The sequence below is a fragment of the Sturnira hondurensis genome, unplaced genomic scaffold, assembly GCF_014824575.4.
Source record: "Sturnira hondurensis isolate 20B ecotype Veracruz unplaced genomic scaffold, ASM1482457v3 Scaffold0017254, whole genome shotgun sequence".
Classification (NCBI taxonomy): Eukaryota; Metazoa; Chordata; class Mammalia; order Chiroptera; family Phyllostomidae; genus Sturnira; species Sturnira hondurensis.
In genome coordinates this window covers 1,046,723-1,058,990 of record NW_028089885.1, presented here as the reverse complement: position 1 = coordinate 1,058,990, position 12,268 = coordinate 1,046,723, and the positions used below count along the sequence as shown (strand labels likewise).

General features: G+C 54.6%; 1 protein-coding gene and 1 pseudogene across 2 annotated transcripts; one reads left to right on the top strand and one right to left on the bottom strand.

Annotated features, from left to right (window-relative positions):
• The first annotated feature begins 217 nt into the window (after positions 1–217).
• Positions 218–5,108, top strand: LOC119001905 (tubulin alpha-3 chain-like; annotated as a pseudogene).
• Positions 5,109–5,997: 889 nt separating this feature from the next.
• Positions 5,998–11,988, bottom strand: MZT2B (mitotic spindle organizing protein 2B). 2 transcript variants are annotated; one of them, XM_037067480.1, is made up of 4 exons: positions 11,707–11,988; positions 11,316–11,464; positions 10,268–10,447; positions 5,998–6,253 (listed from the first exon to the last, which is right to left on the bottom strand). In XM_037067480.1, the coding sequence occupies exons 1-4, from the start codon at positions 11,862–11,864 to the stop codon at positions 6,099–6,101; spliced, it is 642 nt and encodes a 213-aa protein (XP_036923375.1). In that variant the 5' UTR covers positions 11,865–11,988; the 3' UTR covers positions 5,998–6,098. The 2 variants fall into 2 exon arrangements, with proteins under 2 accessions (XP_036923375.1, XP_036923374.1); XM_037067479.1 differs by lacking the exon at positions 10,268–10,447 and having other exon boundaries at positions 11,707–11,971.
• Positions 11,989–12,268: the final 280 nt, after the last annotated feature.

Genomic DNA, 12,268 nt, shown 5'->3' with positions numbered 1-12,268 from the left:
TAGTATAGAAACGTGCTGTACAGTCTTGTACCCAGGAGCAACAGGCTGTGGCAATAGCCTTGGTGTGTAGTAGGCTATAACATCTAGGTCTGAGTAAGTGCACTCTGTGATGTTCACACAAGGACAAGAAATTGCCTGATGATGCATTGCTCAGAATGTATTCCTGTCATTAAGTGTTGCACGACTGTATGAATTTATGGTATCAGGTTTTATTTTCATGCCATGTAGTGATGATTGCCTTGAAGATGAGGGGGCTGGGGTCTCACACTATGTTCTGTTTCCCAGCGTGAATGCATTTCTATCCACGTGGGACAGGCCGGTGTCCAGATCGGCAATGCCTGCTGGGAACTGTACTGCCTTGAACATGGAATTCAGCCTGACGGGCAAATGCCAAGTGACAAAACCATTGGTGGTGGGGACGACTCGTTCAACACTTTCTTCAGCGAGACTGGAGCTGGCAAGCATGTGCCCAGGGCAGTGTTTGTGGACCTGGAGCCCACCGTGGTGGGTAGGTGCTCGGGCAAGGAGGGGGGCTTTCCAGGGAGGCTGGGAGAGCCTCGCTAAATCCCTGCGGGTGCCCCTCGGAATCCCTCTGCAGAAGGGGTGGGCAGACACACGGGTATATCTGTGACCATGTTGGGCAAGAAACTGAAAGTTAATACTTGAAATGGGGGCTTAGGCTTCTGGTTTAGGAAAACCTAACATACAGAAAAAAGCTGGAGTTTCCCAGGAGTAAACTGGGATTGTGAGCAGTTCATCTGTGACTGCCCAAGCCCCAGGCAGCTGTAGACCCTGGCTGGGGTCTCGTTATCTCATGAATGCTGTGCACTCTCTCAGGCTGGCGCACAAGAGTTTTGATGCATCTCAAACATAGAAAGGAGAGAACATTTGTTGGCTTCCTCCAGGTTGGATACCTGAAGTATAGTTTCCAAGGAGAGCTGCAGAGAGAGCACCTGTCGGGCCATCTAGGAGAGGACAGAATGTGACCCTATATGCCTCACAGGGGCCATGATATGACTGCCTGGCCACAACCACACTGACCTGGTGATGTCCAGTATGGAAGTTTTTAAAATTTTTTATGTATTGACTTTGAGAGAGAGAGAGGAGTGAAGAGAGGCAGAGAAACATGGATTTAGTTTTTGACTTATGTCTTTGGTGTGAAAGAAATATGCACATGTAGAATTGCCTGTGTGCAGGGCTGCGAGCTCTGTTCCTTCTTTGGGAACTGCTCAAGCTGGTATCTGTGCCATGAGTGGAGTGTACCTCCCTAGAGCCACAGAATGCAGATGCGCTCTGTGTATTACAGAGGGAGTCCCTCTGATACACTGGTGCTGTGGAGATGCGAGGAACAGTACGGTAGAATTGAATGGTCCCTGAGTCTGTCCATGCTGGCAAGTTAACAACTGTCCTTAAAGAGCCACTGCACACGTGTCCTCTCTGTAGATGAAGTGCGCACGGGGACCTACAGGCAGCTCTTCCACCCAGAGCAGCTGATCACCGGGAAGGAAGATGCAGCCAACAATTACGCCAGAGGCCATTACACCATCGGCAAGGAGATTGTGGACCTGGTCCTGGACCGGATCCGTAAACTGGTAAGAAGAGTGCTGGGAGGCCCTGCAGGGTCCCTTTGGCAGAATCCCCCCTCTGAGGCCAGAGTAGTGAACCTGTGGTCTTCCTGTCTGGTGTGGCTGCAGTGCATCGTACATGTTTGTGTCTGCTCTGCCTCGGGCCTAAGTGTGATGATGCCTGTTCCCTGGGGACAAGTGGGATTGGTTTGCTCTCGTGGAGGCCAAGAGAAGCGACCTAGGCTTGTCGGAGGTTGGCGGTGTGGCTGGGACAGGCGCTGCTCACGGTCTCTGCTTTCTCTCAGGCGGATCTGTGCACAGGGCTGCAGGGCTTCCTCATCTTCCACAGCTTCGGGGGCGGCACCGGCTCTGGCTTTGCGTCTCTGCTGATGGAACGGCTCTCGGTGGACTATGGCAAGAAGTCCAAGCTGGAATTCGCCATTTACCCGGCCCCCCAGGTGTCCACGGCCGTGGTGGAGCCCTACAACTCCATCCTGACCACCCACACGACCCTGGAACATTCCGACTGTGCCTTCATGGTGGACAACGAAGCCATCTACGACATATGTCGGCGCAACCTGGACATCGAGCGGCCCACGTACACCAACCTCAATCGTCTGATCGGGCAGATCGTGTCCTCCATCACGGCCTCCCTGCGCTTCGACGGGGCCCTGAACGTGGACTTGACGGAATTCCAGACCAACCTGGTGCCGTACCCCCGTATCCACTTCCCCCTGGCCACCTACGCCCCGGTCATCTCGGCCGAGAAGGCCTACCACGAGCAGCTGTCCGTGGCCGAGATCACCAACGCCTGCTTCGAGCCAGCCAACCAGATGGTCAAGTGCGACCCTCGCCACGGCAAGTACATGGCCTGCTGCATGTTGTACCGCGGGGACGTGGTCCCGAAAGACGTCAACGCGGCCATCGCCACCATCAAGACCAAGCGCACCATCCAGTTTGTGGATTGGTGCCCAACGGGGTTCAAGGTAGGACCATGTGGTGGATAACGGGTGTTTTTTCCTTTCAGCATAGCACACCCAGGGGTGGAATGCTGCCCTTGTGGGGAATCCTGTTCCCTGGCAGCTAGGCTCTGGTCATCAGTCAGTGAACCAGAGTGATCGTGTATCCCATGGTGTTTTTTCTTTTCTTAATCCTCACCCAAGGATATGGTGTTTTAAAATTGATTTGAATTGAGCGCGGACCTGCGAACCAGACGATCGCGGTTCGATTCCCAGTCAGGGCACATGCCTGGGTTGCAGGTCAGTTCCCTGCAGGCCAGCACCCAGCAGGGGACGCACGAAAGGCAACCATACATTGATGTTTCTCTCCCTCTCTCCTTCCCTTCCCCTCGAAAGATAAATAAATAAAATATTTTTAAAAAATTGATTTGAGAAAGCGAGAGGAACATGAACAGTTTGCCTCCCTTGCACATTCTCACTGAGAATCAAATCTGCAAACTATCAGTGTGCCCTGACCCGGAACTGAACCTGCAAACTTTTTGTTACGGAATGATGCTTCAGCCAACTGAGCCACCCAGCCAGGGTGTCACTGGTGACTTTTGAACTTCCTGAATCATTACATTGTGTATCTGTGGTGAGAAAAAAATTTTTTGACAGAACAGGAAATTTTCTGCAGTCTCTCTGTTCCCCTGTTTGTGGGTGGAGTTAGTATGGGAAATCTTGGTTAGCCTTAAAAATAAGACAGTTTTTTCTTTTAAAATCAAAGTCCTTTTTTAAAAAGATTTTATTTATTTATCTTTAGAGGGGAAGGGAAGAAGAGAGGGAGAGAAATATCAATGTATGGTTGCCTTTCCTGCGTCCTCCGATGGGAACTGGCCTGTGACCCAGGCATGTGCCCTGACTGGGAATCCAACCACGATCCTCTGGTTTGCAGGCCCATGTTCAATCCACTGAGCTACACCAGCCAGGGCTGTGTAGCTATTATAAGACTTTTTTTTATGTAATAGGAAATTTCTGGGCATTTTTGGTCATTTGTGTGGATAATCAAAATTGGGACATTAGTGTCACTAAATCCCTCTTAATTCCATATGCATATAGAAATTAAACCCAATTTAAGTGTCCTATGAAGTGTTTGATTTAAAGAAATATCATCGTGAATCTTTTTATGGAAAAAAATGACGACATCTCTCTCTCCCCCTGTAAGCTGCAGAATTCTGGCCTGGATGAGTTTGCCTCTGGCCGCCATCTCGCACCAGCCTTCCATTTGAAACCGAAAAGCAGCCTTGCTCTGGCGTTTCAGCTTTGCACTGTACTTGACTCCTGCCTGTTCTTTCCCTCTGGGCACTGTTGCTTCCCTGAGCCTTGCTTTTGATGCCACCCCCTCTGGCTCAGACCCTCACTGCTTCTGGTGGGCCTGCTGTGCTGGGTTCTCTCATCCTGGAGTTCAGGGGTCAGCATGGGTGGTGGACCAGCGCCTGATTATGTAAAGTTGAACGTGAACACAGCCTCCACCATATAGTGGCCTGTTGTGGCTGCTTTTGTGCTCCAAAGACATATCTGAGTGGCCAGAACAGACTTACCCACACAGCAGAGCTTGCGTACTGTCTCACCCTTTATGGACAAAGTTCGCTGGCTCTGACTCTGGCCAACCCTGTCTCATTCTGCCGCCCAAAGCTCTGGTCCTGTCTCCTCTGGTTCTGAAGCCTAGAATGGCAGGCAGCCCCTCCCTCCCACTCAGCACACACACAGACCACCTGCTTTGCGGTTGTAGCAGTGGCCCTAGGTCCTCTGGCCATGTCCCTTTCACTCTGCCGTGCACACACTGATTGTTCGGTGGGAAGGCCGGGGTAGGTTCTCCCATGAAGCACCATCACAGTTGTGTGCTGGGTGAAAGGCTTCTGCCGTGGAGCCCGACTCCCTTCTTGTTGAAGCCTATGGAGAAAGTAACCTATGAAGAACCCAGGGCAGTGTCCTCCCTCAGAAGGAAGACAGTTCTATCACCAGGTGCCTATCACATGTCACAGGGGCTGGGACACAGCCGTTCAGGCAGCTTGGGACTGAGCCAGAGTGGCGGGCGCTAGCCACTTCCTTGTCTGGAAACCAGCACCCTGCCTTCCCGGCACCTTGCCTGGTGCAAAGAAGGGCTCAGAGACTGCGGGTGAATCGAGCCCCTGCCAGATCACCAGAGGGCAGGGCACCCATGTGTTGAACGTTTCTGAGAGAGCAGCTACCATTTCTGGGTTCGACAGAGGCTTCACACAGTGTTTTATTTCCCTTCTCTGGCAGGTGGGCATCAACTACCAGCCCCCCACCGTTGTTCCCGGGGGAGACCTGGCCAAGGTGCAGAGGGCTGTGTGCATGCTGAGCAACACCACCGCCATCGCCGAGGCCTGGGCCCGCCTGGACCATAAGTTCGATCTCATGTACGCCAAGCGAGCCTTTGTGCACTGGTACGTGGGGGAGGGCATGGAGGAAGGGGAGTTCTCCGAGGCCCGGGAGGACCTGGCAGCTCTGGAGAAAGATTATGAGGAGGTGGGCGTGGATTCCGTGGAAGCGGAGGCTGAGGAAGGGGAAGAATACTGAGTGGGAGAGGGGGGCTGGCATGTGTACCTCTCTTCTACCCTTTCCTGCCTCCCCTCAGCTCACCTGGTTTCAAGTTGTTTGCCATTAAAGTTTCTGTATCACATCTGTCTGCTGCCATGCCTGGCTGGGACACGCTCATCTGCCCACTGGGGTGGTAGGACCCCAAAGCCGGCCGGGCCTGCGTGGAAGGCTGGTCTGGGCTGCATGGTGCTGTACTTTGGGTGCATGCAGCACTGACCACACCTGTAGGGAGTACTGCGTACAGGACAGACCCAAGGGAAACAGTATTTCCGATCCAAGATTTCAAAACATAAAGATTTACTAAATTCTAGGAAAATTGAGTTAGGTTTTTCAACTGGATCTGCCATTTTTAAGGCTTTTCCACTGATGGGACGTGTGGACTAAAGTATAAAAGCTTAGGAGTGGAGTTTTAAAATCTGAGATCCATAGATGGGGGGTGTCTACAGAACCCCTAAAAGCCTGGGTCACATGTGTAAGGTCAGGACATTGGCGGGAGAGGGGTTTACTGCAGTCCCCAGTGGCGTGCCTGGCCCACAGGTTAGATGCCCTGCACAGTTCATCTGTGTCCTGTGCTGACTTGACAGTGTCCCCGCTCCGTGCTGAGACCCCTGCCCCACTGCACCTGAGCACGTGGGAATGGTCTCAACGCGTCACTCTTTCACATCAAGCAAAACGTGTTGAACTCTATTAATAAAAGACCTAGTAATATGGATATAGTCTCTCAGACCAGAAAATGAGCTCCAGGAGGGTGACGTCACTGGGTCAATTCAGCTGCAGTATAATCAGGATCAGCACACAGAACTAATTCTAAATATCTGTGCTTTAAAATATTCAAAAGATGGTAGAAAACATCTTGAGTGGACCCTCAGTTTTTTCAAAAAGGTTTATTACCAAATGGAGAAAATAATACATAACCTTGTCCAGGTCGGTGGAGCCCACAGCAGGTGGGCATGACCAGTCTCTGCTGGGCTCAGGTGCTGCGGGTGGGGCTCTTCCCTGGCCCGCCCCCCTTGGGCAACCTGGTAGCACTGGGCTGTCGGGGCAACCTCTGGCTGGATCCTTCCCGGCTGCTTCGTTCTGCCAGGGCTGGGCCTCCACCGAGAGCAGTGCTGCCTTTGTTTCTCCCTGAGCAGACACAGAGAACGATCGTTAGGAACCAGGGCAAACCCCACGGTCACAGTACCTGTCTGTACTTGTGTTCCTTGAGCAACACTGACATCGAGTATGTTTCTGGGCTCACAGTCCTCTCAGCAGGAACCCTCTATCAGCCCAGGATTCTGAGTAGTCCTTGGCAGAGCACAGGTGGCCTCGAGGGTGTCCTAGGACGGAGGTCATGCACGAAAGGAGGGGGAAAGCATCGATGGCCAATTTCAGGGAAGCTCGGCGTGCTGACTCTGACTCCTGCCCAGGGAGGCGTCCGTGGTTACAGCTACAACTGCCAGTAGCACGGGAGGGCTCGCCGTCAGCAGGGCCGCCAGCTCGCTGCTTCCCGGGCACTCTCCTCCTCCCTGAATGGTCCGTGTCTGCGCAGATCAGGCTGGTAACAGAAGCACCTGAGTCATCTGGGTCTTCCGTAGCACCTGGGTTAGGGGCACCAATCCTCGGTCCCTGGGCATCCCACAAACTCTCAACAGGGGGTGTTTGCTGAAGGACTCAGAAGTACAGCTCAGGCACAGCTCACCCCGGGCACGTGGCAGGGTGGGTCTCAGAGGTGGGCCTGGCTCTCGAGCCAGCTTTCTTTAGCCTGTCACACGAGTTCCCTACCCCTCAGTGTAATGACAAGGGTCCTTCTGGAATCTCAAGGATGAGGGAAAAGTAGAAAAGGGCAAATAATGTTTCTCCATAAATCTGACAAGGCCCTGAACTCTGGAAATAAGACACCAAAGTGGCTTTGAGCCATAGAGGACATTAAGAAAGCCATCTAACAATGCAAGTAGACCATTTAGTGGGCTCTGTGCGATTCATGAAACCCTCAGGAATCCCACGCTCTTGGGGTTACTGGGGAGATACGTTCAGGCCTCTTCAGGGAGACGGAGGGTAGAGAATGGTCTGTGGGGTCTGCAAGGGAAAGGCCCACCGTGTTCAGCTGGGCTCGGGCTCAGCCACACCCTCCCTGGTGGAGCCAGCACAGGACTTTTTGGAGCAGGTCGAGTGGAATGGAGGATGAAGCTGAGCTGAGGATGACCACGGGCTGGGGAGAGGCAGGGATGCGCCCGGTTCCTGGGGGCACAGCGACTGACATTGCTGGACAGTAAAAGCAGTGGTCTGCGCACTGTCTTCAGAAGTCAGTGTTCCTCTACCCCTGTGTTCCCCTATAGCCTGTGTGCACTCAGGGTTTTGTGACCCCCTAATAAAGTAAAACTCCCAAAGCACACCAGCCTGTCATCCCCTGGTGACTTGGGGAGCCCCTGAAGCTGGGGAGATGGTGAGACACAGAGGGACCCTGTCTGTCATTCACCTTTGATGTGGCCCACCTGAGTCCTACTCACCATCCCCTGCAAGCTCTGCAGGCAGAGCTGTTTTGAGAACAAAGATTTATAAGAAGTCCCAGCAGGAGCGGCTGGTCCCCAAGAGGCCTTTCTCCTTTGCGGTGCAAGCGCCCCCTCGTGGCAGTATGGGCCAGTGATGCCACCAAGACAAAATATTAGTGACTGGCCTGAGCCTGCAGTTGAATGTGTTTTGTATGAGGAAGGAAAAGAACAGAGTGGGCGGGGAGGACAGATGAGTGAGAAATGAGGAGACGGAGAGAGAGCTACAGGCCACAGCCCGGCTAGGCAGCGCAGGTCACCCAGCGTCTTCAAGGCCACTGGCCTTTCCCGGAGAGCCACTGAAAGCTCTGCTGCCCTCTTTTTAGGGCTGGGCACACAGCAGGGGCTTAATCAGTGCTTCCAGAACACATACAGACAATAACAAAGACTGGCACGCCACACCGATGTGCACACATGGACTTTTAACCCTTAACTTAGCCCATGCTTCGTGGGAGGTGCTCTCCACACATGCACAGGGTGCTGACGGCGTTTCAGGAACAGCGTCACTGCCACGTTCTGCAGCAGCGCTTGCTGTCCAACAGAGAGATGGTGCGAGTCACATATGGCATTTTAAACTTCCTAGCAGCCACATTAAAAAGTAAAAAAAAAAAAAACCCAGGAAATTTACATAATATATTTTAATTAAAAAGCCCATTTTCAAGATGTACTCAATGTAAAAATTACTCGTGAGGAGTTACGTTCCCTTTCTGGGCCCATTCTTTGACATCTGGGCCAGTGGTGCAGACTCCCACTCATGGCACCTCCCCAGCACACCCCAGGGCCGTGGCTCCCGTGCTGGACAGCGCAGCTCCGGCCTCTGCACGCCACTTCACCTAACACGTTCTGGAGGGATGTCTTTTTAAAACTTAAGTTTCCCTAAACTTCAACAGACAGCACTCAACTGAATTAAGTTTTTCCTCAGTGACTCCACATCCTCCCCATGACAAGAATTACTCTTCTGTGCTTTGGGGTCTTGTTTGCCCCTTTTCTGCAGGAACAGGTAGAAAGGAGTCAGCCTGCTGGTGAAGTCCCTGCAGGCCACCTCAATGGGCGGGGGATAGAAACCCAGACAGAATCAAGACGATGGCCAGGAGCAACTCTACACCCCAACTCTGTGAGAAGCCTAAGGCCAGTCAGCCCCAAAGCCCCAAAGCCCCAGCATCATCCTAGGCCACCACGGTCCCCACAGCTGGATTGCTCTGACAACCTATCTTCCCCACCCCGACCTGCTGTTAACGGGGTAGCTGGAAGGTCTGTGTGAACAGACGCCGTGACTCGTGGCTTCAGAGATGTCTTGTCCAGTGGCCTCTGCCTCTCGGCTGTAGCACACTCCTGGCATGGCCCCTTAACTGCCCTGCTCCCCTCCAACTTTTCTCTATCAGTGACCTCCCAGGCTGCCTTCTATGCACACCATGCACCTCCCCAGGGCCCCCGTGTCTTCCTAGCCTGGCTCCTGGCCACCAGCCTAGTAGGATCCAATGCCTGAGCCTCTGGGAGAAAACGACCTCTGTTCTCCACTCCTGTCCCTACCTACCTCTGATCTTCCCAACCCCTCTAGGCCAGTGCTCCCAGCACCATGCCTGTGGTGCACCTCCTGATTCTCCATTGTCCTCTCACCCCCACCCTCCAGCACAGGCCCAGCTCCCACCATGGCCTGAACCATACCATGCATCTCAGCCCACCTTTTCTCTCTTGGCCCCTCCCCACCTCCCAGGGCTCTGCAGCTAGCAGAGGACCCGGTCCCCTACCCCGCCCCCCCACACACACCCCATAGCCTGCTTAACCCCTGCAGCTTCAGTTCCTGTCTCTCATATAGCCATCTCCCTCACCGGACTGAGAGCATGTCCATCTTGCAGCCCCACTGTGCCCTCAGCACTGAAAGGTGGCCTGGCACCCAGAGTCACTGAGCGAGTGGTGCTACCCTCTCTGTTCCCAGTTCCTCCCTCCCTCTGGGAACTCACCCATCAGTTCCTCAGCTCAGCCTGTAGTCCCCCCACCCCTACTCTGAACTGCCTCTTAGCCCTACCCTACACCTCCCTAGCCTGAGTTCCAGGTGACACCTGGAATGGTGAGGTGGGGAATGTGAGACGGGGTGTGTAGAAGGGGAAAGCCAGAGCACGTGTGGGATCTCAAGCCCCCAGCCTCATCACACCTGGCAATGCCTACAATGTACCCGCAGCTCCGGAACCAGGCAGGAAAGGGGAATCATGGCTTTACCCTCCAGGCTGCCCATCCAGATATGTGACAGCATCTAAGAAACTCAGGTGTTTCTCACACCTGAGGCTTTGCAGTCCACAGCATGCCACATGCCTGCTCCCTGCCCCTTGACCTCTTGTCTTCTTCTGGGGCAGGGGCACCTCTATAGAGTGCAAGTCTCACCCACAGAGTTAGTCTCTGTGGGGTAAGGGGTGTTGGTCCCATTCTGGAAGTACTGGGGTTGTCTCTTAATAAACCATGAAATCATGTCCTCACTTTCTAAGCTGCATGGCAGAGATGGCCAGCAGGACCCTGCCCTTGCAGCTAAAAGCTACCCTGGCTTTGTTGGGGTGTAGCAGTTTCCATGGAAACAAAAGAGCACACCATCCCCCAGAGATAAACCAATAAATGCAACCTGCAAAAGGAGAGAACAGGCAGCAAGAGAACCGGAGGGAACCGGGGGGCCCCGGAGAGAGAGGCGAGTGCGTGGCAGCTGGGCTGTGATGCAGAACCGGAGAGGCCGCAGGCCGCGGGGCCGAGGAAAAGGAGGGCCTTGCAGAGGGGCTACAGTTCTTGGCAGAGAGAAAGGAGGCCTCTGCAGGTCAGAGAGAGACACAAAGAGAGGAGATGGAGCATGGGTCAGTGAGGAGGCTCAGGGCCTCTCAGGAGAGAGGAAGCGAGTGCCTAGGACCCTGGCACTCCCACCCAAAGGGGCCAACCTGCCCTCTCCTCCAATGTCAGCTGTTTCTCAGAATGTAAGTGCCTGAGTGCTCTGGCTAAGAAGGTTCTGCTGCATCTCAGAGGGTTTCTGACAGCCCTCAGGATTATAAGTGACAAGGTGCTCCGTCATAACATCCTTATCACCAGCACCTGTTCATCCCTTAGTCATGACCCTTGAGGGTGAGACAGCCCCTCAAGCCTGAGCCCAGTGCTCTGCCACTCAGGCCTCTGTCCCCTGACGGTCTAGGGTAGCAAGGACTGCCATGCTGACACCTGGCCCCAAATCCAAGGCAACTCCTGGACAGTATCTGAAGCTGGGTGAGGTACGTATAGGGTAGGGGGCTGTAGGAAGGCCTCTGCCTGCCCACTCTTGGAGCATTCCCGTGGACACTGCACACACCAAGAGAACAGGAACCAAGGCAGTCTCCTCCCTGTATTTGTGATTTGAAGGCATGAGTGATGAGGTGAGAAGAGCCTGGGACAGCAAAATCCCAGACGAGCCCTAGCCTGCTTGGGCCACGCTGGGGCACCTATTCCGCCTACCTGATCTAGACGTACTCTCTCAAGGCTAGCACTGAAGCCAAAGCTGGGGACTGAGCCAAAGGGGAGAGCCCTGGGAGAAATCCTACAGAAATGCCTGGCCACAGCCCTCAGTGCCCTGCTGTGCTGGGCACTGCCCACCATCTGGCCCCGAAAACCCCACCTCCTGGGCCACAGGGGCAAGAGAGCACCCCAACTCTGACCTCGGGTCTCCGGCATGCTCGATGTGGGCAGGGACATAGCCGCAGAGTCCTGGGGCTCGCTCGCCAGCCTCTGCCCAGCACACATGGACTTGAGCATCTGGAAGACTGCCAGAGGCGCGACGTTCAGCTTCAGCAGGTCCACCAGGATCCTGGTTAGAACAGACGCGGTATGGAGTGAGCCCTCCTGCTCATCGGCCCATGAGCTCTTGCGAGAACGGGCCAGACATAGCTATCAGAATGGGGTTAGGCCCAAGAGGGCCACCCCTCTCTCTGGGTCCCCAGGGGGGTTCCGACAAGGACAGGGGACTCATATATAGATCAGTGGCCCGGCGGGGAGCTGAGAGCAGGAATGTCTGGGGGTCCGAGAAGCGCGCAGCCCCCACCCGCTCACTTGAACACGTCGGGGTCCATGGCACCGCCAGCCGCCTGCGCCAGCTCGTACAGCTCCATCTCCTCGGCGCTCAGCACCTTCTTCCGCCGCAGCGCGAGCTTCTGTAGGGCCGCCTCCAGCCCCGGGGGTGGCCCGGGCCCGGAGCCCGGAGCCGCCATCTGCTCGACCTGCGGGAAGACTAGAGTCCCGACCTCACCCCGCCTCGTTCGGCGCTCCTACAGAGCCCTGGGCTGGCCTCGCTGGCGGTTCCTCTCCCAGCAGCGCCACCGCCTGGCCTCCCGGACAACCCAACCCCGGGGGGCGGGGATTGGTTCATCTCCCCTCCGCCATTCGACCCACATTTACGTGTCGGGCACTGTGTTAGGCATGGGGGATACGGTGGCGGGCCATGGAGACCTGATCTTTGGTGATGAGGACTTCCCTGCTAGACTGCACTGGTCCTTGTCGCTGAAGTAGAAATATCCAGTGCAATGTCTGTAATACAGTGGGCGCTCAATAAATGCTTGTGGGACAAAGGGCAGTCAGTGCACAAAGTGTGATTGTTCTGAGCCAGGATGCGCCC

Bases quoted from the DNA above. Each gene is read 5' to 3' on its own strand.
- MZT2B (XM_037067480.1), bottom strand. From the start codon at position 11,864: ATGGCGGCTCCGGGCTCCGGGCCCGGGCCACCCCCGGGGCTGGAGGCG. The intron at 10,448-11,315 runs GTCAGAGTTGGG...TCTGACCTGCAG, and splicing joins GAGCATGCCGGAGACCCGAG to AGGCCTCCTTTCTCTCTGCC. The intron at 6,254-10,267 runs GTTGCATTTATT...GTGTCTGCTCAG, and splicing joins CCTGTTCTCTCCTTTTGCAG to GGAGAAACAAAGGCAGCACT.